This window comes from Ursus americanus, chromosome 5, assembly GCF_024610735.1.
Source record: "Ursus americanus isolate L20-20 chromosome 5, mUrsAme1.1.p, whole genome shotgun sequence".
NCBI classification, from domain to species: Eukaryota; Metazoa; Chordata; class Mammalia; order Carnivora; family Ursidae; genus Ursus; species Ursus americanus.
This window is the reverse complement of record NC_142131.1, coordinates 33,830,581-33,856,210: the sequence shown is the minus strand read 5'-3', so window position 1 is coordinate 33,856,210 and position 25,630 is coordinate 33,830,581. Positions and strand designations below refer to the sequence as shown.

The 25,630-nt window shown below is 45.9% G+C and overlaps 1 protein-coding gene and 1 long non-coding RNA gene across 3 annotated transcripts in view; one reads left to right on the top strand and one right to left on the bottom strand.

Moving 5' to 3' along the window:
- MAP1B (microtubule associated protein 1B) overlaps positions 1–25,630 on the top strand; it is a 91,169-nt gene that overhangs the window by 50,048 nt on the left and 15,491 nt on the right. Inside the window, exons 1-3 of one of the 2 annotated variants that reach the window (XM_045809780.2) lie at positions 13,539–13,970; positions 17,086–17,168; positions 19,533–19,673. In XM_045809780.2, coding sequence (XP_045665736.1) covers positions 19,542–19,673 — 132 coding nt within the window. In that variant the 5' untranslated portion in view covers positions 13,539–13,970; positions 17,086–17,168; positions 19,533–19,541. Of the gene's footprint in view, positions 1–13,538; positions 13,971–17,085; positions 17,169–19,532; positions 19,674–25,630 lie in introns of those variants that run through there. The other variant, XM_045809779.2, reaches the window with a different exon arrangement.
- LOC123800210 (uncharacterized) lies at positions 6,616–25,555 on the bottom strand. Its single transcript, XR_006781861.2, has 3 exons — positions 25,307–25,555; positions 24,572–24,689; positions 6,616–9,550 (listed from the first exon to the last, which is right to left on the bottom strand). It is a non-coding gene; the product is annotated as an uncharacterized LOC123800210 (long non-coding RNA).

Genomic DNA, 25,630 nt, shown 5'->3' with positions numbered 1-25,630 from the left:
AGCCTCAGTGGATGAGAGTCCGTTATTTCTGCCCTCAGGGCCCCAAATAGGGAACCTACGAACTGAGCTTACATTGCTCCTCTTGCAGCCCGTCTTTGGCTTCCAATAAGGAATCTGAACAAAGAATCAAAGACCTCTGACGTCACTTGAGATGATACCACTTAATGGATGATGAAACACAGTTTCCGTTTGTTGTGTGGGTGCAGGTGTAGGAGGGAAGCATCCAGATCACACAGCTCTGGGGTCCAGAGCCTTGCGCGAGCATCCTCGGCCTCTGCAGGGGTCCTTTTGGAAAGAAAAAGAGCCGGCATTGGGATACCCATGCTTGCTTGACTCCTGGCTCTGCCGTGATCTTGCTCTCTGACTCTGGACAAGTTGCTCGGCCTTTCTGAAACTTAATGTCCATGTCTGCCAAACAAAGATTTGGAATAGATGTGTCCAGATTCACATTTCTGTAAACGTGGGTTCCAGGCTGCACGCCCTCCAATTGGACCGCATCACCCAAAGGCTTGTTTCCACAGAGCTTGGAGCTTCCCAGCTATATGGCTTCTTGCTTCATTGTACTCACCATCTTTTAGGTCCCGTCCAGATGCCTTCCTACATGGAAGCCTTCCTAAAGCCGCCCAAAGCTGCCTGGTAATCAGAATCATCACCTGGTAAAACTCCCGGTTTTAACCCTGACTCTAAGGATTTTGATTTGCTCGGTCTAGAGCGGGCCTAGTCTTCTGTCATTTTAACAAGCACTCCACATGCTTTGCTGGTCAGCAGAGTCAGGAGCCCCCATTCTAGGGCTGCTAGTTTTGGGCGAACCATTAGCTCTTAGCTTCCTATCCGTCTCCGTAATGGGCGCCTTACTACCTCATAAGGTAACCAGCCCCATTCAGCCAGTCTTTTGGAATGTGCTTTAACTCTAAACTGCTTTAAATTATCAGTTGATTGGGTTTAAAACCCATATTTGTAAGTAAAATATAGTCATTTCTTTAATGACTAGATTCAGTCAGTTACCTATTTTTAACAACTTGTTCCTGGGTATTTACGAATAGGTAGAATCATAGCTTGTGTGGGATACATTTATGCAGCTATTTAAAAATAGCTAACTCTAACTTTTATCTAAATCAGTCTCTATTCCTATCTGCCTCATTTGCAAAGCCTCTTTTCAACTCGTCTACATCCATTGTTCAATCAGTATTACTGTATTCTTTTCAAAACCTTGAACTACAATTTCAATTAGGGAGACTTTTTTCTTTTTTTTCTTTTCTTCTTCTTTTAAAGATTTTATTTATTTATTTGAGAGAGAGAGAGACAGCCAACGAGAGAGGGAACACAAGCAGGGGGAGTGGGAGAGGAAGAAGCAGGCTCCCAGTGGAGGAGCCTGATGCGGGGCTCGATCCCAGAACGCCGGGATCCCTCCCTGAGCCGAAGGCAGATGCTTAAAGACTGAACCACCCAGGCGCCCCCAGGGAGACTTTTTTCATACAGTCCTCTCCACTCGTGAATATGAAATAAATGCCCAAACGTCCCTCTGTAAGAAAGCCCCAGATTCCATCTTGAAATCTGGTGTCCGACATCACCGTGGGCCTCCGTGCTCACCGCCTGCAGAAGCTTGTGTGGTGTTGCTGGTCGCAGGACGTAAGCGCCCATTGCTCTGGGATTGGGTACTCAGGGGCACATGACAGAGGTGGCGCTGTGTCTCTAAGACTGGAAGGGACAATTGGAGGCAGTCAAGTAAATGGGAGGGGACAAGTATTCCAGATAGAGGGAACAGCACACGCAAGCCCCCAGGAAGACCAGGTAGAATAGATGGAAACATCCTGGCTGTGGTTTGCATAGCTAACATAGAAACGGAATCAGTGATAGGCATGTGTCAGCACTTTAAGTCCCAGAATGTTTCCTCAACAGTTTCTCCCAGAGTAATAGCTTCTGTGGCTTATACACAGCCTTCCTCTGAGGAGCTCTGCTGTTTTGTGAGCCACATGGGCTTCCAGGAGAGTAAGGGCAGCATGTGAACCCATGGAGAGAGTTGGCTGCTAGAATCACGGTGGAGAGTGTTCCAGGGTCCTCTTAGGTGAAGGGCACCTGTATGTACGATGCATGGCATATTGGCCCAACAAGTATTCAGGGTGGTCTAGTTCTTCTTCCTGTCCTGCTGGACTGAGGTCCGGTGATGACAGAGCAGTGTTCCTTCCCTAGAAGCTGCTTCTGAGCACCCAGAGTTGTGTCTCCCCCTGTCTCCCCCTGCTGTCCAAGAGGACGGCCTTTAGTCCCTGGATTGTCTGCAGTCAGCAAGGTCGTGTGGTCACGTGAAGACGAGTGAATCCTCCCCATCGAAGTCCAATAGTGACAAGAACTGTCTTTCTGGCTCTTCTCTGATCATGTATAAAGGGAAATGCAAGCCCGGGGCGGTGGTAGCTGGCCGGGTTCCAGAGCCAAAACTGAATTAGAAACTCATTAAATACTTCGAGCCAGTAAAGCTGGCCGGGCTGTGCAGTGGCTGGGAAAGCTGCGAGCAGGGGAAGGGAAGGGGCGGGCATCTCTCGCTGGCAAATGGCAGGCTGTGAGCAGGGCAAGACAGCCCAGGAGACAAGACAAAACAGGGCCCACTTGTCCTTCACGCAGACGTGTTTGTAAGCTGACTAGTGGTGCAGCCACATAATGTATGCTAATTGCTATATTTCTTCTTTTTTTTCCTTTTCACGGGAAGTGCTCAGTTGGAAAGATCTGAACCCAAAGAGGCAGCAGAGAAAGGCCAAAATGTAGACGTTACAAAAACAGAGAGAAGGAACAAAGGGGAACAGAGGATGCAAACGTACAAGGTGGCCGAGCAGCGTGTCTGTCTTTTCCACGCAAGTTTTAGCGAAAGTAAGTGAGCAGAAAGATAGGGTTTTCTTTGCGTGGTTTTTTCTGCAGCATCTGTTCCATAGTCTGACTTTTGTTAGTTGGATTTTTTAACCATGGCAAAAATTTCACCTATGGGAAGAAGAGAAAATTAACAAGATGCCATCCCAGAGTCGTTATCATAACTTCCAGAAAATATAAATTAGAAAGGATGAGGTGGTTCTCTCTTTGGGACTTTTCTGGATTAGACACCTCTTTCTGTAGATTATAAGACTCTGATGCAAACTCGAGAGGGCACACAATTGAGCCCACGTAAATTAATATCCATTAATAGGAAAGACTCACTCAGAATATTTTTTTTTTAAAGATTTTATTTATTTATTTGACAGAGAGAGAGAGACACAGCCAGCGAGAGAGGGAACACAAGCAGGGGGAGTGGGAGAGGAAGAAGCAGGCTCCCAGCGGAGGAGCCTGATGTGGGGCTCGATCCCAGAACTCCGGAATCACGCCCTGAGCCGAAGGCAGATGCTTAACGACTGCGCCACCCAGGCGCCCCCAGAATATTTTTTTTTACCTGTCAAACCATGTAACTCTAGTTAGATACCCTTGGGCGACTGTCATTCTTTAAATCAAATAAAAACAGACCAACATATTAAAATAGTGGTTTCTTTAATGAAGCTGATCCAAGTGCACAGGCATTTTATATTGGAGAAAAATGGGCTAAGGAAGAAAAAAAAATTTTTTTTCACGTCTGACATCAAAATTCCAAAGGCTGAAGTATTGGAAAGTGGACTTCTTATCTTTACTGCAAGAACCCTTACTTTTTTTCATAATAAGAAAAAGATGTAATATATTCTTTAAAGCAATTTTGTAGACATGAGACATTTAGGGAATTTCCTAATGCATTTTACTGGATATGAAAGAAGGGCAGTGTAGATATTTTCCAGAACAGTATAGAAAACACATTGAGCATCAGGTTATATCCTTTAAGGGAAAAAAGTGACATAAATTTGAGATTCTCCTCCAAATGTTTTAAAATTCCTATGAAATTTTTGTTTTAAGATGAAATATTTAGCCATACTACACAAAAGATACGGAATATATAGTCAAATGCCAGTGGGGGGGGAAAACCTCTATTTTATTCCCATTGATTTTCTCATCCCTTTTCTGTCCTCGTTGCCTGAGGGCAGATTCCTTTTGTGAGGCCTCAAGCTGCAAAAGGGAGTGCATCCTTGGCACCTGGAGCGGATTGGTCTGATTCCAGTGAAGACACTGCTTCCAGAGCCACATCTAGAGCCTGATCCAGAGTAGTCCTCTGCAAGAGGGAAGGCATTTCAAGTCCCGGTGCCTTTTCACTGAGAAAGGTCAGGCTTTAAAGGGGGGACCACGTGGATTTGCCTGGACGCAGGATGAAACATGGTCCCTTTTCTTCAGTGTGCTTTGCATAATACCTGGACTGTAGGAAACCCACCGGTACCTGCCTCTCCATGTAAGACGAGGGTGTACTGAATTCCAAAAACCGGATTGGGGAGAGTGCCAGGAATCTTCTAGGGCAGTTGTGTATCCCTGGTCGTCACCAGCACACCAGGTTCTGGCCTTCTGCAGTCCAACCCTGCAGTTAGGAATGGAGGAGACTATTCTAGTCTCGTAGAAAAAATGTGAAGCCTTAAACCTGACCCAGGACTTACATCATGATTTCCTAGGTTTGGGGGGTCCTTTTGTCCTTGAAGGAGCTGGTAATCGGGAACAGGTTAGGTCTTCCTCTGCTTGGACTGCCGACCTCAGGGAACAAGTCAGGCACTGCTAACCCGCCTTGGGCTCCCATCCCTGTGCAGTTTGTGCTTCTCTCAAGGCCCTGAGCCACCAAGGGCCCAGGCGTGCCTGGCTTCTGCCTTTCCAACCCTTAGTTTTGAATCTTTGCATTTTCCCGATCATCTGGCTGAGCTTAAGTTGAGTGAGTAGTGCCCTCTATAACCTTTGCAAGCCTCTCTCATCTTTCCAGCATCTCCCGTGACAGCCTCTACTCCAAAATAAATGGGAAAGTGTTCAGTGCTGCTTTCTGGAGCAGACGCAGATGCTCTTTCTTTCAGTTATGCTCTGGAGCTCCGGCCGAGGACACACCGTGGAGCCTGAGTCAGTCCGTTCTTCGCGAGAGCTGGCTCACCCGTCAGCATTTTTACCGGGACAGAATGTACGCCCCATGTACACTTTTTATTTGTGAAAGAGCAGAGTGGTCATCGTAAGAACTTTGTTTAGCATGCTTATGGGTAACTGCATCTATTCCAAGGGCATAAATACATAAAAAATGACCAATAGAGAATAAGGCAAGATAGGAATGTAGAAAGTGATTGTATGCATGCTAATTTTCTCATGAAAACCTGTTATTTCTCACGGAAAATGAAATCTGGAGATTTTCTGAAAAGCAAGTTTTTCCAAAGCCCTCAGTTTATTTGCCTTCCTCCCTGAACTCATTCTACATTGGAATTTAGTCTTTCTCCAAAGAAGAGAGAAGAGGGTAGGATTTACTTAACTGACTGTCTGAATCACTTCTGCACCAGGTTTTGGGCCTTTATCCTTAGCAAAAATATGTCTGTTGGTTCAGAATGCATTTATGAATACCTTCAAAATGCCCCTTAGCCAAATTTAGTTGAATTGTGTCAGAAACAAATCTCTGCCTGTCAAGTCAAGATTAACTATATACGTGGCCCTGAATTTATTCCTTGTTTCGTACATCAAATTTTCCTGGATCTGCAGATACAGTTGTTCAGTTACAGTCTTCCAGAGAAGGTCAAGTGTGGTATGGGGACATGTGGTAGCACGCTGTTGGTAACCTTGTGAAGACCTGTAGTTGAATATAAAATCAAAACGAAATCTTCCTAATGATGCCCTATCTTAATTCTTTTAAGAATCATAAGGCATGGCTGATGACCAGAGGCGAAATTCAGTGTACTTGTGAAAAAAACAAACAACTTTTGACACTTTGGGACATTTTGGGGCCCTAATCACATAAAAAGAGCTAGACACTGCTTCCTTTTTATTTATATATGGCAGTGAGCTTTCTGCTAATGGTGACTCAGGGGTATATTTTCCAAGTCCTGAAAGGTACATCACTTGATTTACTCATTTTTCTAAAGGCTGAATTTCAGTCCACATGATTATGTTAAATCCTATTCAGAAATTGCGTGGGTGGTGTGTGCAGCTATGGCTATCTCTATTTTTAGTTGTCCTATTTTGCAAAAGACCATCAACACCTGAATGCCTATAGGTGGAATGCCTGATCCGGGTTCTATGAGATTTACATGGAAATTGCCAACTTCACAGGCAGTCCAAATGAGGCGCTGCACATGATTTTCACAAATATGCGAGAACATTTTGTTAACTAAGACATTCTCATTTAGTTGGATGCAATGGCTCATATAAATTTTTATGCACTTCCTCTAATTGAGTTGTATGATATAGGAACCATTAACCACCATCAGAATTTTGAGGGAAGACAACTCTGGGAGTTGAAGGGGACGGGAGATATTTCCAGAGGAAATAAATTGTGAACTGGATCTGTAAGGAATTAATTAGATCTAAGTAGGTACGAGGCCTTCCTTTAAGACATAGTAAATGGTAACCTCAAACAACACCCTTCATTTAAAGCAACCTTTCAGCCAACTGTCCCACTGGGGTAAAGAATAAATGCAATGACCAATTAGCATGAGTATCTGATATACTGGAAATTTCAATTACTTAGTGCAAATTAAATGAATACATCAGCATTGTAAATTACTGGTTTATTTCATGTATAGTATAACTCTTTGAAATTAAATGCTATTAGGTGAAATGAAAAAACTGAGTGGTTAACTTGAAAGTCAAGGTCCTGCATTCTACTCATCATCGTATGATACCACGTTAGCCCTGAGTCAGCAGCAAGCTGGGTTCCGTACCCTTTTCCCCTCTAAAAATAAGAAATGGTGTGAAAGGCAGAAGGAAGGCAAACTCCGTGTATGATGTTCTTAAGAGAATACTGAATTAGTTCATGTAACTGCTCCCTTTTGCTCTTCTAATCAATATTTTACTGCTGAAGTGTAGGGTTTGGACTTGGTTGAGGGAGGAGAGGTAGTAGGTGAAGGGTTTAGTTGGAGAAAGTGATACATTTTTCCTGCCTCTATGCCCACCAAGAGGAACTGGAACCACCCCATAAACAGTGGCTCAACATCCCTTGTGACAATCTCTGAAGCCATGCTCAGAGCAGTTAATCTGTAAAGACCTTGTTGCATGGTCTTCAGTTTTGAGTCAGTGGGGCTAAAATATCTACCCAAGGCTTTCTGCTCATATGTCTTATCCAGTGCTCAAAACTGGCTCTCTCCTGTTGCTGCTGCCTGTTACAACACACAGACAGTAGAAATGAATAACGTGAAAGTGGCTGGGGGAGACTTCTTCTCTACTTAGAATAAGAGAAGGAGCATACTAAGGAGGAAAACGTGAGCAAAGCTTTTGGTTCTTCTAGGGCCATTTTTTAGAGCACAGCAAGCGATCAAGATGTGGTAGGGATCATGAAAGACTGGCTAGGAGCCATGAGTTTAAAGAAAAGACCTTGAAAAATGGAGAGAGTGTGCTCTGGAGTCAGTCCACTGTGCGGAGAGCACCTGACTGAGGGAAGGTGAGGACCAGGCTCTAAGTGAAACTTCACTCTGGGTCAGTGGACAGGGCAAAAAGTAGGAAGTATAGAGGAGTCAGGGCTGTGGTTCTGATGTGCCAAGAATCCCCCTTCAGCCCCAAGACAGAGAAGACCCCAGGTCAGGAGGAACTGAGTGTATTCTTCTGGGCAGTTCAAGCACCGAGCCATGGCTGGGTAACACAGACACTGCTCAGTGGAAACAATCAGGTGCTGTTTCCACCACCAGGTGGGGATTAGCCATCTCCACCTTCCCCTTCCGAATAAGGCAGTATGTAAATAAACAAAAAGAAAAGAAACAACCAGAATCACACTTCCCTGGGGTTGGATTGAAGCTTTAGGACAAATGCTTAAAAAGATACGTCCAGATTTACTCATACCAGCTGCAACATGGGACCGTTACCCATTACAGATGGTGGCAGCCAAGGCACCGCTTCAGCTAAGACCAGATCTCAGGTCCCTTGAGCCTCCTACTTTCCAGGTCAGGATCTTGACCTCCAGAAGTCCCTTCCCGGTAGATCACCAAGCTTGTTGCTTTGCTCTAGCCTGATGCTGTCACTGCAGGTAGCATTGTCCCCTGGGGACTTTACTGGGGAAAAAAAATCAGCTCCTGCTGTTTCTCCTTGGGTTAGAGCTAGGGGTGTTCAAGGGGTCTGATACTAGGTGTGATATCTGTTGTATCAGCTATTTATATTTTTCTTTTTCTATTTCCTTTTCAATAGTCAGCGCCAAAAGGACTAATCTGATTTCTGTTTTTAAGGTATCTGGCTTTGAAGGTGAAGAGTGTGTTGATTTGGTTCTAAATGGTAACAGATGAGGGTGAAAGGTCAGCGGTTTCCCTGGACTTGATGAACGGCAGGAGTTTGATGGCAAATTAAATGTCAGATAAAACTGTCAAATGATTCCTAGGTATTTACTGGGAAAAGTTGTTTGAGTTTTTAATGATCACATTTGCTCGCAAGGGAAATAATTCTAGCAGTATGTTCAGACATTAGGATAGTAATACATTAAAAACAGTGTGAGGATGACTTTAAGTTCACTTACTATGTTGTTATCGGTCAATAGCGTCTTCTTTGTCTACATTGTCTTGTTTCTCAAAGAAAGGGCTAGAGAACAATCAGAATTATCTGAAAGATTGTAGAAATGCAGAGCCCCAGACCTCACCCCTGCCTTCTGAATCAAACTGAGAATGGGCCATGCATATCCGCATTTTTATTGAGTTCCTCAGATGATCATGGGGCATCTTACACTCTGACAGGTGCGAGCCTACAGTCTTTTCTCCATCAGCAGATGTGTCCCAGACAGAAGATAAAGCCACGCCCACAGGCTAAGGGATGTAATATAGCAGTGGATATGTAGGTCCAAGTAGTATGTTTTAGGTTGAATTTGAAAAGCATGTATGAGTTATTACTGCATTATTTAAGGTGTTTGGAATATTCAGCCTCGACTCTCCTCTCCGTGGAGGTAGATTAAGTTTGCAAGTCAAGGAGGCACTGCAGTTACAGGTCACGTAGGGGGCTGGGGGTGAAGGTGAGGAGAGAAGGCAGTGGTACCATCACTTCTCTGGTGCTCTTTCCCCATCACCTGTCCCGAATAGGAGCTGCCTTGGCAGCTGGAGCTTAAGTAGTTTTCTTCATCTGCAGCAGGTTTTGTTTAGGGAACAGAGCTCTGGGACCTCCCACCTTGCTGTGGCCCAGACGACCCGGTTCCTAGACTTGGAACACCATCATCAAGGTTTCAGTGCACAGAGCCAGAGGAAGGCGCTCTGTAAATGGTAAAGTACTAGACAGATGGTGGATCTCTGTTTTTGATGACAGCTGGAGTTGGCTCCCCCGACAGGTAATACATAGCCCTTCACTAGGTGTGCCTTCCATCTGCCCCCAAATCTGTAGCCTTCTAAAAATCTGTACCTTGTCAAATCAACAACTTTCAGGTTGTCTTCTGGCCCTTAGCTCGTGCCCACATTGGTGTTGTTGTTTCTCCTTAGGTTGTTCTCCGGGGAGCCAGTCTTTCCTCAACATCGTCCATGGTACTTCTTTCTACTTTTTTTAGCTGGGGGATAAAATAGAGAAAAAGAAAAAAGAAACTTCTTTATTCCACTGTCTCCCACTTCTCACCCTTGGTAGCCTGGATTCTCATTCTTCTGCCTTGAGGACTTTAAAAAAATAGTTGGAAGAGAGAAGAGGGAAGAGGAGACCCTAGGAGTATGGGATTAGGGAGAATCACCCCCTGGAGAGGATTGAGAAAGGGGGTACAATGGGAACCCTGTAAAAGGGATCAGATCTGTTGCTGCCTGGCATCCCGTTCCCCCACCAGGTCTGCGCCCAGTGTGAGCGGTCCCCCAGTGGTTGGAACAGGAGGGGATGTGAAATGCAAGATGAGGCTCCCTCTGCCACCAGGAGCGAGGCCTGCCTGCCTGTCGCCAAGGCTCGCTCTGCATCTGCGTGCAGGGAACACGGTTAGGATGAGGGGAAGGCCTCTGTGGTCCATGTGGTTTTGGTTATTTGCTTCTCTGCATGTCCAATGAATGGTCAGGGAAGCATAACGCAGAAGACAGCACAGAAGCCAAAAGAAGGATGGGGCAGAAGGACTGGCAAACACATGAAAAACTAAACCAAATGGCAACAAGAAAGAAAAAGAGTTAAGTCCAGGAAATGTAGAAAAAAATCCATATAGACTCATTCTGTAATAACCAAATTCTGTGCTACACAAAAGATGTCAAAGGTAAAATCTTTACAAAGCTAATTCCCAAGCAGTGCCTCAACTTATTTAAATTTAAAAAATTATTTATGAAGTCTCCTGAATTTGTTTCTGATGGAATTCAAGTTCTTGTTCTCTGAAAAAAACACACGCTGACCATTTGGAGAGCAACGCGATATGCAGGAACAGACGTTAGAGAGGAGACGAAAGCAGAAACAAACAAGCTTATCCCCAACAGAAAAGAAACGCCATTTCCAGGAAAATCAGGGCAAGGTGGGAGAGAACTGGGCTCTAATTGTGCAGCAGGAACAAAGAGGGAGTGAGTCTCGGGGTGCGTGTGGGAGGCGGGCGTGCCTGCTGAGGGGCGCGGGAGTCAGCGGGCAGTGGCTGACCGGGGGCTCCCCCAGGCTGCGCGCTCGCCTCTTACAAAGGAGAGTCTTAGCATCGCTACTTGAAAACCTTTCTTTGGACAAAGCAGGGTCGGGAAGGTGGATGAGGCTGAGAGCTGCGTGAGCGGACAGAAGGGAAAGGTGAACGAGTTGATGTTGAGGTGTGAGGGCCCCCGGGAGATGAGACTCCTTCCAGCCGTAGGAGTCTGCTTTCCCTGGGAAGGCCAGCCGGGTAGGCTCCTGGGGACGGCTGGCTTTCTGTGGTCTGTGCTGACACTGTGGGACCGCGAAATCAGGAGGTACCGAGCCTCCCAGCACCTCTGTTCCTCTGAGGGCACCTCGGTGGCAGGAGCCGGGAGCTGAGCTGTCTCGCCTGCCTCCTGGGAATGTTCTCCCTCCTGTCTGAGGGATTTCTTTCTCATTCCAGGCAACGAGGGGGAGGCTTCTGTGAGGTCAGGCTCCTGCGCCCTCCTGCATCCACCCCTGAGCCCTCACGCTGTGGCCTCGAAGTGCTTGTGGCCTCGAAGAAGCACTGTGACCCCATGTGCACCCCCTTTTCTCTCTCTCTTTTTCTTGCTTAGAAATGATGAGGTGAGGTAGAAGGAGCACAGGGAGAACCAACAGAGGCTGCTGGGAACGGATCTCGGTGCTGCTTGAAGGCTTCCCGACTTGCTCTTCCTTTGCCTTCCTCTGAGAAGGGAGAGCCCAGGAGCTGCCTTCCCACCAGGCCCAGTTGGGGCCCGGGTTAGTTGTAAGGGGTAGAGAAGGAACAAAGATTCACAGGAACTTTGCCGATGCAGGCGTCTCCTCTCTCTCCGTACCAACTCTGTTTCTCCTCAAACTTCCCCCATCTCTTAGCATATTTGCTTTGTGTTATGTGGATTCCTGCAGAAAGGAGGCCTGGATATTCTTCCAAATGAAAAGCTGTTATTAAAAGCTACAGGCAGACCCATTGGTAAATAATTTTTAGTTCCTGCACTGAGTACCTTTCATTTCTTGGTTTCATCCATTTAGCTAAACTTTACCCTGGGGAATGTTTTTTGGACATGGGGGTTGGAGGCAAGAGGTTTCCTTTTCGAAAATCCACTTGGGTGAGGAGGTAGAGTTGGAGAACTCATTGCTTTTATTTTTTCTTTCCTTCCTCCGTCCCTGCTTCCCTCCTTCCCTTCTTTCTTTTCTCCCTCCAATGAAAACAGACTTTAACATCAAGGCTTTCTGTGCTCATGGCCTTTTCTTGATCTCTCAGCCCTTACTTTTAGCTAAATAATCCCAGTACTTTACCCCAAGCTTTCCCTTTCTAATTCTACAATCTTCTTTAGCCCTCTCTAAGTTTCTGCTGCTTCACATTGGAATTTTTTTTAGTGCTGAATCACAATATCAAATTCTGTGTCCCTACAGAATCCATTCTGGGTTTCACCTGGGGAAGGGGCAGGAGGAGTGGGTGGGGGAAGATGGGACAGTGGTGGGAGCTGGGGGAGCAAGCCGTGGAGGCAGGTGGGCATGGGGCTCCTCTCACCAGAGCTCTTGGCCCTGACTCTCCATCCTGGTCGCCGGTGCGTCGCTATCAGTGATTCAGGACCCCCCCTCTTCATCCTTCTGTACTGAATAGATATCGAGGTTTTCTTTGTTCTTTGATTTCCATTTCTTGATTATGCTTGCCAAGCGTTCATTTTTCAGGAAAAGGAAATTGTGGAAATCAAGTTCTGGATTGTGATCATCCATGGAAATGGAAAGGAAATGTTCATTCTCAAGACATACCAAGTGATTGCCCTCTTATGGGCGATCTAAAAGGTTTCAGCCACTAGTGTTTTCATCAAGGGCTTCCCCCATCTCTTACTGCTTCTCGGACTTTGCATCTGGCATTCTTTCCCTGGGGCTGGGCTGTTTCATTAAGCAGCTGCCTGTCTGGGCTGAGACCGTTGGGGGTCTTGCTCTGGCCCCAGCCATGAGGGTGTGGTCTCCTACACTGCTGTGTTCTGGCACCGACGTGTGGGAGATGTGTGGGAGAGAAGGGTCAGCTGTGTGCAGGAGACAAGATTCTGAGTTTTATGGGGACTGGGGATGGCTGTGCCTCAGTGGTGGGTGTCATTGAATTCAGTCATGTTAACCTCTTCAGAAACCAGGAAAGAGCCTGTGTGTGTTCACATGTGTGTGTGTGTTTAGATGGATATTAAACTCTATGGAGAAGAGACCCCATAAGCATCCTACCACTTATATACCTAGAAAATAAATTTTGCTTTCAGAGATTTCAGAGTCACCTGGATTAGGAAAGACGATCAACCGCTAAAACAGCCCAATCCTAAAAGACACATAGATTGAAATAATCTGTCAGACTTTGAATAACTGAAAAAAAAGTCCCAGCAATAACTGAAAAATACAGGCTTATGTGAGTCTCAAAGATAGCCTTGGGGAGTGTACAGACACAGGTCTCATTGTCTGCAAGGACCCTGCTGCCTCAGCGATCCCCCCGGACCATCTTCTTTTGATTCTAAGGTGGGACAGACTTCTTTCTTGTCACACAACAGTCCCTGCCCTACTCACCCCGGGATGGAGCCTTCATAATTACACTGAGTTTTGTGGGGAAGCCGTCAAAAGACTTTTTCTTATCAAAGCAATGAGTGGCACAATCGTTCCATCTCAAGCCCCTGCTTTTGCTTCCCTCCAACCAATGCTGAGCGGAGTTACCTATTCATCAGGGCTGCCTAATGGTTTCGCTGTGAGAGGTTTCTGGAGAATGCAGACTATAATGGTAGAGAGAAAGGCTGCAACCGGGTTGTCTTTCTTTCCTGGGAACTTCTTTTCTGAAGCAACTGAATGAGACCTTTGCAGGCGAGGGTGGTGGCCTCCCCTTCAGAATGCCTGGCCTGTTTCCCAGTGTGAAACATTCCCCAAATATGCAACTTTGCAAGCGTCCCAGCCGCCAGAGCCCAGAGCCGCCTGCCGCCAGGAGAGCTGGCATTCCACCGGGATGCCGGGGCGGGGGCGCGGGGCTCCAGCCCCTCCGGCAGCCCCTGCGCTTGCCAGATGCCAGGACAACCCAGCCCCTAGTTACATCGTCCAGGGAAAGAATCTGTCCAACAGCCCGGGCGTGACAAGAGCTTGAAGCTTCTCTCTCTCTCTCTCTTTAAATCCCCTCCTTCATTTAAATCCAATCCTATAAAAAGGCTTTTGTTGAAGGAGCGGCCATGGCATCGTGGTGCACGTCTGTGTCACTGCTCTCAGTGTTTCCGAAGATGGACAAAAAGAACATCGTTAGTTGAATTCCTGAGCAAACAGGTCTGAAAATTGACTCGGTGGGAGGAGAGGTAAACAGCAGCTATCACACGGCATTTGTCGTGTCTGCAAGGGATGAAGCCAAAGAGGAAGGGAGCTTCTTGTGGATGGTAAGAAGCCTCCTGCCAGGGACTGCCTGGGCAGCAGTGTCCTTGCTACGTGTCTGGGGAAGGGCCTGCTTGGGCGGGCAGAGCTTGGGCTGCACTGGGCCGCTTGCTTAGATGTGCATGTGGAAGCTGGGGTTAGCAGGGTTGGGTGCCGTGTCAATCACGTAGGGAAGGAAGGGGCTCTGATTCTTTTACCACCTCTTGGGGAGGGAGCCACTTGTGCCTACCTTGCTCAAGTCTACTTTTGTGGGTTCCGACAGCATAGAGCTGGAACTACGGTCATACCTTGGCAAGTATGCTCCCTGAGGCTTTGTGTGTTGAAAACAGTCACATCCAAAGTATGATCCAGGAAATGACCATTCATTTCTCCTTGGCTTGAGCTTTTGCTCCATTTCGTGTCAGCTTAGTGCTATTGAACCTCCCGAACAAAGTCTTTGTTTCAAGGAGGCCACTGACAAAGGGACCTAGAAAGGGGATGGTTTCCTGTGTTTTGCTGATTGTCATTTTATCTTACTAAGTTTGAAGTTCTCTTGCTTCAGCTTTAAATGCATATGGTTGTCAAAAGCAAAATCAACTAAGCCAAAAAACAATGCCCAAGAAAGTATAGATTTCGGCCTTCATAATAAATAAACGTTCTTTCTCATGGCTTAGTTGAATTATTCTTCCAGAAGGTCAGTCCTTTGGCAGCTCAAGCTGTGTGACATTGTTCTGTTTTGGAGTTGCTTCATTTTCTGGCATTTGGAGTAAAGTATCACACACCGCTTAATTTCACCCTCTTTTGTGTGGGTTTCTGCCACCTTTGACTTTTCTTTTGCTTTTTGTCAATATTCTTGTAATGCTTTCTGGCTTCTTGCTTCTTTGAGCACGTCCCTGCTGCAATTCTTCGGGTTTTTCCCTAGCTCTCTCTTGGCATTCGTTGTCTGCCGTGCCTGTGTTTCCAAATCCTATCCTAGCAACTAGCCCTGCAGAGCAGTGTAGCTGGGGGCCGTGGGGCCAGGTGTGCAGGGTCCAGGTCCTGACTCGAGCGCTCCCTAGTTGCATGACCTTGAGCTAGTTAGTTCCCTTTTGCAGACTTCACTGCCCTCCACAGTAAGAGGGGCAAGCACAGTACCTCTGTCGTACTGCTTTTCAGGCGATTCAGTGACTTCGTTCTGGTGAGGTGCTCAGAACGGTGCCTGACATCATCACGGTTTAGTGTGGGCTTCTTCCATTTCTCATGCACGGCAAATCTTAGCTCTTGGGAAAGATCAGACAGTGGAGGAGACTGGGTTTGATGACGTGGCGGTGGTATTTCAGCACAGTGTTTCTGTGGTACTTCTGGTCCTCCTTGATATAAAGGAAGAAAGCCCTGTGTCCCCGAGACTGGTTCTTGAGGTACAATTCACATATCATACAGTTCATCCATCGAGAGAGTACTGGCTCACTGTTTTGGGTATATTATACTATCAATCGTGTTTAAATTCTGGTAAAATATATAGAAGACACACAATTTGCCATTTTAACCCTTTTTCAATGTACAGTTCAGTGGCACTAGATTGCATTTAAAATGTTGTACAACATGGCCTCTATTTCCACAACTTTTCCTTCGCCCCAAACAGAGAGTATGTGTCCAGTAAGTAGGAACACCCCGGCCCTTCTCCCTCAGCCTCTGGTAACCTCTGATCTGCTCTCTGACTCTATGAATTAGCCTATTCTAGATATTTCATGTAAGTGGAATCATACAGTATGTGTTCTTTTGTGTCTGGCTTATTTCACTCAGCATCCTTTTTTCAAGGTTTATGTGTGTTGTTGCACATATCAGAACGCCATTCCTTTTTATGCCCGAGGAATATTCCACTGTGTGGCCATACTCCTATTTTGTTTATCCCGTCATCCATAGGTGGACATTCGGGTTGTCTCCACCTTTTAGCTATCGTAATAACACTGCAGTGCACATAATATCTGGTTGAGTCCGTGCTTTCAGTCTACGGAGGAGTGGAACTGCTAGGCCATAGAGTAATTCTATTTTAGCATTTTGAAGAACTGGCCAGCTATTCTCCTGGAAAGGTCATTCTGTCCTCTGGTATTACTCTCCTTTGGTGTTTATCTCCCTCAGATTCTGTTCCATTTTGTCTTGTCGCCCGTTTCCCTGTACTTCCAAGCAGCAATGTTCTTGTCCCCTCTAACCACACGTCTCCCCTGCATGGTCTGGTGGCACAGCCCTCTTCTCTCTTCCTCATGAACGGGCAGAGCATATATTGCCCACTCCGGCCCCTCATGCACCCAGTCATTTTTTGTCTAATTGTCCAAGGAAGGGGAGTTTATGTAGAAGATCATCCACAGGCCTCAGTCTACTTCATCTGGAGGTGATTTCAGCCACTCAGATGCCCCTAAAACATTTTATTTGAAGGTGTGGGAAATCAGGGATGTGGAGCCAAAGGATCGCAGCCCTCCTTAGACCTGCTCCTTCACCCCCACAACACCTTGCTTTGTTTTTTCTGCATCAACTTTGCTTGTCTTTATGGGCAATTTGGCCACTCTGTCCAGCGGGAGAGTTGTTCTCCACTCTTCATTTGCTCACAGTTTCTCCACTTTTCTATGAGCAAGTGAATTAATTAACGAATACTCCAACAGACTGTAAGCCTGCCTCAGACAGCCATTCTGGTTGTTGGGTAATTGTTAGCCAGGGTTTCTGGATGTCATTCATTTCACAATCAGGCTCCTAATTAATCTCAGCACCATTCTCACCAGAAGAAAGGCTGATGCGGGGAAACATCCCCAATTACCATGAGAAAGGAAATGTCAAGAGCCCCGTTGAGTTTTCCTGGCATCCACCACTTGTCTCAGATGAAAACCGCCATTAACGCGCAGAGAGGCAGCCTGGCGAGCAACCCTGAAACCTCGAGGGCTGTGAGAGCATGAGGAGCCCTCGACACCCGAGCCCAGCTCTGGGAGGAAGCCGCAGGGTCTGCGCTCTCGTTTAGAACACCGATTGTGTCTCCCGAGATAGCGTGGAGAATCCCTGCGCTGCGTGCCCGTCAGAGCCGCGGTGGCTCTGCTGTCTCTGAAGCCAGCGGGGCCCTTTTAATCGGGAAACGCTAAAGGTCTCCCTTTTTTGTCTGTGTTTTTGTGTCTGCAGGACAAAAGATCCTTCATCACCGAAGTGACGTTTTAGAAACAGTGGTCCTGATCAACCCCTCAGATGAAGCAGTCAGCACTGAGGTAAGCATCTGGCTCCGCGGAGTCTCGGGCCGGGCCGGGGTGTGACACAGGGGACAGGGACTGCCTGACTGGAAGGGCGGGGGCGGGTGGGGCAGGACACGGAGAGAGAGATGTTCTGGATCCAGGGACACTTCCTTATCCCCAGTCAGTGGCCGGTTCTCTACCTCAGTGCCACCCCAGACTGCCCCTCCCGATAAGGACAAAGTGGAAGACGGAGGGATATGAAATCTTGGGTGTTTACAGAGGGCGTGCTGCTGGGTGGTGTCTGGCTGGGATGTAGCAGGGGAAATAGACTACAAGCCCTCAGGGCAGGACATTTAGGACACAAATTTGGAGAAAAATGGTATCTTAGAGGCAAGCTCCCTTAAGAGCCATTCTGCTTACCCCCCTATGATCGCCATGGAAAGGGAGGCTAGCCTCATGATCAGGAGCATGGCCTTGGGTGCCAGACTCCTTCGATTCTGCCACTTTTTAGCTGGTGGCCTGGGGCAAATTATTTAGTGTCTTTTTGTCTCAGTTTCTACCTTTGTGAAATGGAGATCACAACAGTGCTTGTAAAGTGATTAGAAGTGTCAGATGCTTAAAACAGAGCATGGTGTGTAACCACTGAAATATAAATGTTGGTTGTTCTTATTAATATTATTATTGCTGTCATTTGAAATTATTGCCAAAAAGAATAACTGGGTGTTTCAGAAACTACAGTGAGATAAGAACTTGGCTGAAGCCAAGAATCCCTGGCCCCCCAGGCAGGAGGAATTGCTGTAGCTCCGTTTTCCTCTTATTACAGTTTAGTGCCTTTGAGATTGAGTGCTTCTTGGACATTAAAGTTGCCACAGTCTTTGGGGGGGGGTGGGCTTCATTATCTACAACATCTCTTCTGCCCATGCTTTGAGCCTCTTTCTAAAATTGAGTTACAATTCACATACCATAAAATCCATCTTTTAAAGTGTGTAATTCATTGGTTTTTAGTATAGGCACAAAGTTGTGTGCCTATCCTCACTGTCTGTTCCAAAACATGTGTACCACCCCTTAAAAGCCCCAAGCCCATTAGCCAATGCTCCCCATTCCTCCCAGTTGCTGGCAACTTCTAATCTACTTTTAGCCTCTGTGGATTTGCCTATTCTGAGTATTCTGGAAAATGGGATCATACAATAGGTGGTTTTTGTGTGTCTGGCTTAGGATTGTCTTCAAGAGTCGTCCACACTGTAGCATGCACCAGTCCTTCATTCCTTTCTTACTACTGAATGCTGTTGCATCATGTGGATGTACCACAGTTCGTTTACCCAGTCATGATGGACACTGGGTCGCTTCCACTTTGTGGTGATCATTACGCAGATCCCACTTCCGTCTGCTCCAGATCAGCAGGACCTCTCTGACAATCCGTGAAGGTGCAAGGTTGAGGCAGATCGTGGGCTAGCAGCCTCTCTCTGATCAATAGAATCAGGAAGTAAAGACAACTTGAAATGGAAAAGGAAAAATAAGGAATTTCTTCAAGGGATCCAGGCTTGCTTGTGGAGCAGATGGGGCTGGAACAATTACTTCGGTCTATGTGTGTTTCCTTGATTAGAACTTGGGGTTCTTGGGGGCCATGCGTCATGTCCTGTTTACTTTTGTATCCCTCCCTTGGTGTCAGCATGATGCCTGGCAGTGAATTTGTGTTGAACTGAACTGTGCTCAGAACGAATACCTTGGTGCTTGGAGCAGTGTTTCTGCTGAGGGACAGGCTGGCTTCCTGCCACTTAAAGAACAGAGAGTTCTTTCCTGCAAACCATTTACAATTCTATTTAAAAGATTCCCATTTGGAAAAAAAAAAAAATTCCCATTTGAGGCAGCCTTTTGTTTCTGTTCAATGTCAGGCACCTTGCTGATTCCACTGGAAACGGCGTTTGGAGCTGAGCGTTTGCTCTATGGCTTGGAAGGAAAGGGGTCCTGTAAGGGAGGGGCTGACTGGGGACCCTCATTGGAAACCTGTGCTTCCTGAGGCAGCAGTTGGGGAGCTGGACTGTACTTAGTGACTCAGCCTGTGAGACATCCCTAAGTCTCACAGACAGGGAGCTGCAAGCAGACACAGCTGTGGAACCAATGATTATCAGCTGTGGAGACTGCTGTGTGAAAGACAAGGAAATTAGGGGGAGAAAGTCCATCACCACTACTGGTTTGGTCATCATGAACATGGAAGATGGCATTCTTGGGCCAGTTGACCAGATGACCACAGTTGTTGGCTCTGTCCACCTCTCCAGGGGAAATGAATGAGTTTGGTTGGTGATGGGTGTCAAGCCCTACAAGGGCCAGCCCTGTCCTGCAAATGGGATGGCGGGCGGTGTTGCACGTGGCTCATGTCCTGCTCCCTGTGCTTTGTTTCAGGTGCGCTTGATGATCACGGACGCTGCCCGACACAAGCTGCTCGTGCTGACCGGGCAGTGCTTTGAAAATACCGGAGAGCTCATTCTCCAGTCCGGCTCTTTCTCCTTCCAGAACTTCATAGAGATTTTCACTGATCAAGAGGTGGGCTCCTGTCTGGAAATAGCTAAGCTTTCCAGTTGCTTGGTTATGGTTGTAGCCTGAGGCTCCACTTTGAAAGCATGGGATGGGACTAGGAGAAGGGGAGGGAATGTCATAAGCAAATTGCATGATAAGCAAATAAGTGAAATGTTTATTTACAGCTCTCGCCAGTGACGACAGGTTCAGAGACCTCTCTGTGAAGCCCAGGGCTAAGGGAGCTTAGAAATAAGCAAAATTGCATGTTCCGACATACTGTAGTTCTACGACTCGTCACCAAAAGAATTCAGGGCACCCATCTGTAATGAACTGGAACCATTCTTAATGTGCCAGAGATGGAGGTGGAGGGGGATTGGAATAGTCAGTATTTTACAGATGGCAAAAATAATGGAGAAACTTGAAATGACAGAGCCCAAAAAACCCAGGTGTCCTCTTTTCCGAAAGAGTACTCCAAAGATGTCTTGGTCTTTTGATAGGATTGAACTCCTCTGATCTCTTTCAATATTTGTACTTACTTTTCCTGGTCTAATTATTTTTGAGTGCTCTCACTGTTAATGCCTGGTCCCGATGTTTGAACTTGGGCCGCTTGAACAGCCCAACAAAGAGAAGGCTCAAGAAAGGGAAGCAGGTAGGAAAATGGGGCGCATTCATGGCCCCCCAGAAAAGATGGCTAAAGTAGCTGGATTGAACCTGGGTCATTAGTAGTTCTAATGAACATATCTTATTCACTGATGATACATGTGAGGTGTTGAATATTATACGACATTAGTGGTATTTGGTAAAATCAGATCGAAGAGTCTGATTTGATTATTTCTGCTGGAGAATTTATCCTGGCTGGGAAAATTCTCTTTCCAAAACCACATGCCTCTTTCATTCTGTTTATTTGTTTAGTAGTTAGACTAGTCTGGGCCGTAAGCTTAGCAGGTTGGGGCCTGCCCACGGTGGATAACAGGTTTCTACACGGAGGAGTTGAGGGGTGCACACACAGGAGGCATCTCCACATCCACTTGAAACGTCCTGAGTTGGTGGCCTCTCAGCCTCCCGAGTGGCAAAGCGCCATCTGTCTTTCTGCATTTAAGCTCCCTTAGCCCTGGGCTTCACAGAGAGGTCTCTGTACCTGTCGTCACTGGCGAGAGCTGTAAATAACCCTCCCAGCTTTGTTTGGCTTGCCTGGAGGCTTTGTGAAAACTCTGGCTAGGTGACTTAACAGTGGTTCATTCTCCACCCACTGTGGGGAATAAAAAACGGAGAAAAGAAACATTTCACTTAGCGTTTAAAGCCCCCACTTTCAGAAGGTGTGATGTCAGCTGGGTCGTGAGGCAGATAGCCCTGGCTCCCCACAGCAGTAGGGGTGCATTCACAGCCGGTGCCATCTCTACCACTTCCAAACGAATGAAGGCTTTTGTCCCTCTGTCTCCAGACTTTGTCATCTGCCTACCTCCAAGGCTACTAAAGTTCAGCCTGCATGATTGGAAATCACTGGACTAGACCAGTGGTCACCAGCCTTTTAGAGCCATGACTGCCTACTGTGGCCTTGGAAAAAGGGTTTGAGTACTCAGTAACAAAGGGATCTTAAAGGTCATTGGTGTTTAGTTTTGTTCCTTTTATCCAGTCCTTGATACATGCCAGTCACTTCAGAGAAACCAGAAACACCATTTAGGAAAATCAAAATGATGCATTTTTTTAAATAAAAATAGCTAAAAATAAACGGGCTGAAAAGTACAATTACCAACACATTTTGAGCTTCAGTTTGTGGGAGTCTTAGTTATTGGAGGTTAACTACATAACCAGAACCTACCAGATAGAAGAGTCATCTGGCTAAACCATTCCTCCCTGAAATCTGAGGATGGTGAAATCACATCTCCTGGGACAGTTTTTAGTCTCCCTGTTAGAGAGTTTTTCCTTCTTTGTCTCATTGTATCTTTAAGGAAGGAATGTGCTCCCTTTTCCACTTGATATCTCTGACACCCTTCACCAACACTGCCAGTTGTTTTTTTCCTTCAGATTAATTATTTTCAGTTCTGCACACTGTTCATCATAAAAGAAGATAATAAAAGTTTCTTACATTCTCTGGTCACTTTCCTTTAAACCTGTTGGCAGGAAAGGGATGAGATGGGTATGGGGGAAATTTAGGAGTTGTGCTGGTCATGTTTTAGTGCCTTGGCATTATCAGACAATTAGATACATGACTCTCAAGGAACCAAGAGCTGGGCTGGAGACATACGGAAACAGATGAAGTGATCTAGAAAGAGAAGTATATTCAAAGAGCAAGGGGCACAGGTCTAACATTTAGAGGTTACGGCCAAGGAGGAGCCAGCAATTTCAGTTTGTCTGTTTGGTCTAGTTTCTTTAAAACGTCATGACTCATACTGGACACCATACTCCAGGGGTCGCTAACCAGGTTAGGACTTCTAACCTGGCTTCTGTAGTTTTCAATACAATCTTCTATTAAGTAAGTCTAAAAGCAACTTTTGACCATCCACATCCATAATTAAATGTCAGTGGGGAGGGGATGCAGGCTTTGAGGAGTGCTCTAATTTACATGAATTGGGGGCTCTCTTTAAAGAAAAGAAAACAAAATTATCAGTACACAATGAAGTACAGGGCTTTGGGAGGGGACCATGCCAGTGAGGAGCCTTGAAGTTTAAGCTTCTTTAGCTTTATAGATAAATCCATTTGCCTGTCAACTAAAATCCCTGAGTCTTTTCCATGAATATTGTTGTTAAGCCACATCTCCCAATCCTTTGCTTTATCCCGCTGGTTTACTGGACCTTACATTTATCCCTTTAGTATGCCATCCTGTTAGAGTTGACTTAGCCATCGTCATCCCAACGTCAAGACCTTTCGTGAATGTTTTAATTCTGCCATCCCACATTTCGCTCTGCCTCCCATTTTCATGCCACCCACAGATTTGATAAGCATGTCTTCACCATTTTTATCCAAGTCAGTGCTCCACAGGACATAAATGAGCCCTGAGGCATCCCATCATAGACCTCTGACCAGGCTGACACTAAGCAGCAGGATTTATATGACTGGCTACGAGTCCACTTAATTCTGCTATCACACTGTTCAGAGATCTTATTAAACATCTTGCTAAAATCCAGAGATACATTGTCCACTGTATTTCCTCATTAGTCAAGCAAGTAACCTAATCAAAAAGGAAATCTAGTTAGAGTAGGCTGTGGTTTAGAAATTCAAATCTTATTTCATTATCTTCAGTAAAGTAATTTATTTCCCATATCTTCCTTCCTCTTCCAGTATGCCTGCATTTAATTAGAATTTTAACATTAACATTTAACAAAAAAGACTACCTTTGCCCCAAGCAATATTTCTTCCAGCATGTCTCTCATCTGCATTCGCAAGAACAAGGGAAAGGTAGCAATCAGTGTGCTTGAGAAGTATTCGCAGGCTCACGGTCACTTCCGAAGCAGCCACTCCAGGAGGACAGTGCACACTGAACTGGCCGAGTTCAGTGCACTTTAATGAGCCTCTCTGGAGCTGGTGATGTATTAGGGAAACACAAGTAACGATACAGACATACAGAGGGTGTTTTCCCCTCCTGTTTACTACAATGGGCTATACTAAGTAGCATTTACTATGAGGATAATTTCCAAGTTCTTTTAGAGGAAGACTCTGTTTCCAAGTCTGAGACGTACTCACAAGTTTCCCTGCCACTGCTAACGTTGTTGGCTCCTCCTTATTGTTCTCATCTGTGCGCTGCATAAGCAGGGAGTGAGTGGGTGCTCTTAAGAATTAGTCTTTGGCCTGAGGCACTCACTCCAGCATGCGTTTTGGTGCGCAGGTCTGGAAGCTGGCTCAGGGAATGTGGGGTGGGGGGAAGCAGGGGCTTTGTTTCCACTGTGTAGCTCCAAGACTGTGGCAGTCATGCCTCCTATTCCTGTCTCCTTCTCGAAGGCCTGTCTCTAGCTCTGCTCTCTGCATTCCTGCCTCATCGTGCTCAGTATGCTGCGGCTTCTGCAGAGAGACCAGATTTTCCCTTTCTGAAAGAAACCTGTAGAGTGTTGACTTTCTTCTCTGCTTTCCCTTGTACTCCACAGTTTTCGATTCACCAAGTTCTCTGCTGTTTTTCAATACCCTTGACTTCCTCAGAATTCTCTGCAAACTTGCTTTCTTTTGGGGTCACATTTCCTTTGTTTCAAAAGAACTTCCCAGCTGGAAGTGAAAAGATGGAAAGTAGGGAGGTATTCCTCAAGGTTTTTTTTTGTTTTGTTTTGTTTTTTAACCTTCTTCTTGAACTTGGTGATTCAATACCCTCTACACACAGCTGGCTCCTACCCTTAGCAGCCACACCCCTCAGGGTGGAATTTTAAAAACTGAAATGAACTAAACTTAATTTTAAAATTTCACTATTAAAGACTCAGCATTTTGAGCTTTCCCAGATTTCTCCTCTAAAATGTATTATAAAGAATGAATAGTGTGTATGTACTTTGTGTGAAAATGAGGATGGAGAGAGCCCTAATTGTGCTACAGTAATGGTGAGGAGGGTCTATGTTAATTATGGGACAACAGACCCCATTTGGTGCTCATGTTTGCTTTGGTCAGCACATCATTTGAGCAGAGGTTGCCCCAGATGTGCTTTTTTCAGTGTTCTTACCTTCTAAAATAGTTGACTCTTCCCCTTTTATAGGAAATTGTTAAGTCTGAGGAAAATGGCCAAGTCAAAGACTTATCACTTTGCTATTTTGTGACCCTTCACACAAAATGTAGGATAAGTACACTAACAAACAAAAGTGAGGATGTTACTACAATCTAATGTAGGAAAATTCAGATTCTATAAATTACCCATCTACACCACACACGCTAGTTGCCTTGGAATATTAGTGTCCAGGAGGTTGTGTGAGACAGAGGAAACAATTCTAATACTGGAAGGTGAGAGTTCATACCTGCTGGCTTGGGGTTGCCTGGGCCAAGTGAAGTCTTTGCTTTCTCTTTCATCATTAACCGTCCAAAGACACAGAGAGCTCTTTTCACTTGAAACTCTGGGCTGACTTACGAGGTTTGCTGCAAGAGAAGACTGGACTCACTATTTACTAAGCCAAGACCATGAAACATATAGCCATAATATGGAGTAAGAAAATAGCACTTTCATTAAACCCCAGTCTCTGTTTTGGTCACGATTTGCTCCTCTGCATTCCCATCCTATGGTCCCATCCTATGCATTGAAAAAGTTTTGAGCCAAATTTGATCTTAGCCACTTACACCCAGCTAGCCCTGAGAAAAGCAGGAGTTGTGAGAAAGTAGAATGTCTCACCTTGGATTTAAACATGAGCCAATGGGGAACAAATTTGGCCACTTGCTCATATAATTAATTATCCATTTGCTTTAGTCATCATGACTTTAATCAGAGTATTTGTATTTGCAGAGAATCCACTGGATGAACCACTCACGTTTTAAAGATGCCAGAAACAGTAATTGTTTGTAGTGATGTGCAATCTAGAACTTCTGGTCTCCAAGGGGAAAAAAAACACATCCAACTTTTTTCTTTTGTATCCACCAAATTCTAAAAGTATCAACAACTAGTGCACTATCTCTAAACTCCTTTAGTGTGCCAGTCAGGCCTTTTGCCAAGTCCAGTGGAATAAAGGAAAACATTTTATATAAGTGGTGAAATGACTCACATAGGCTTCCTCTGTGATTGTGTAAAGGGCATTTTTGCACGCCAGGCACCCAGGGGTGATATCCAGAGTACTTCATAACCGCTGTGGTGCGGGCACTGATCGTTCGGATGGTCGCTGGTCCTAGAACTGGAGCAGAGGTCTGGAGGTCCCCTGCTGGGCAAGAGCAGAGGCTGGAGAGGTCCCAGAAGAGGTGCTGATGGTGGGGAGGGGTAGTTAAGGCAGGAGGGAGTAGTAGGAGGGGTCAGGACGGAGGCTGTTCACCTACCAGAATGGAAATATTTCTGCATTGACCCAACTAGCATCTCTGAAATCAGCCCCTTGTGC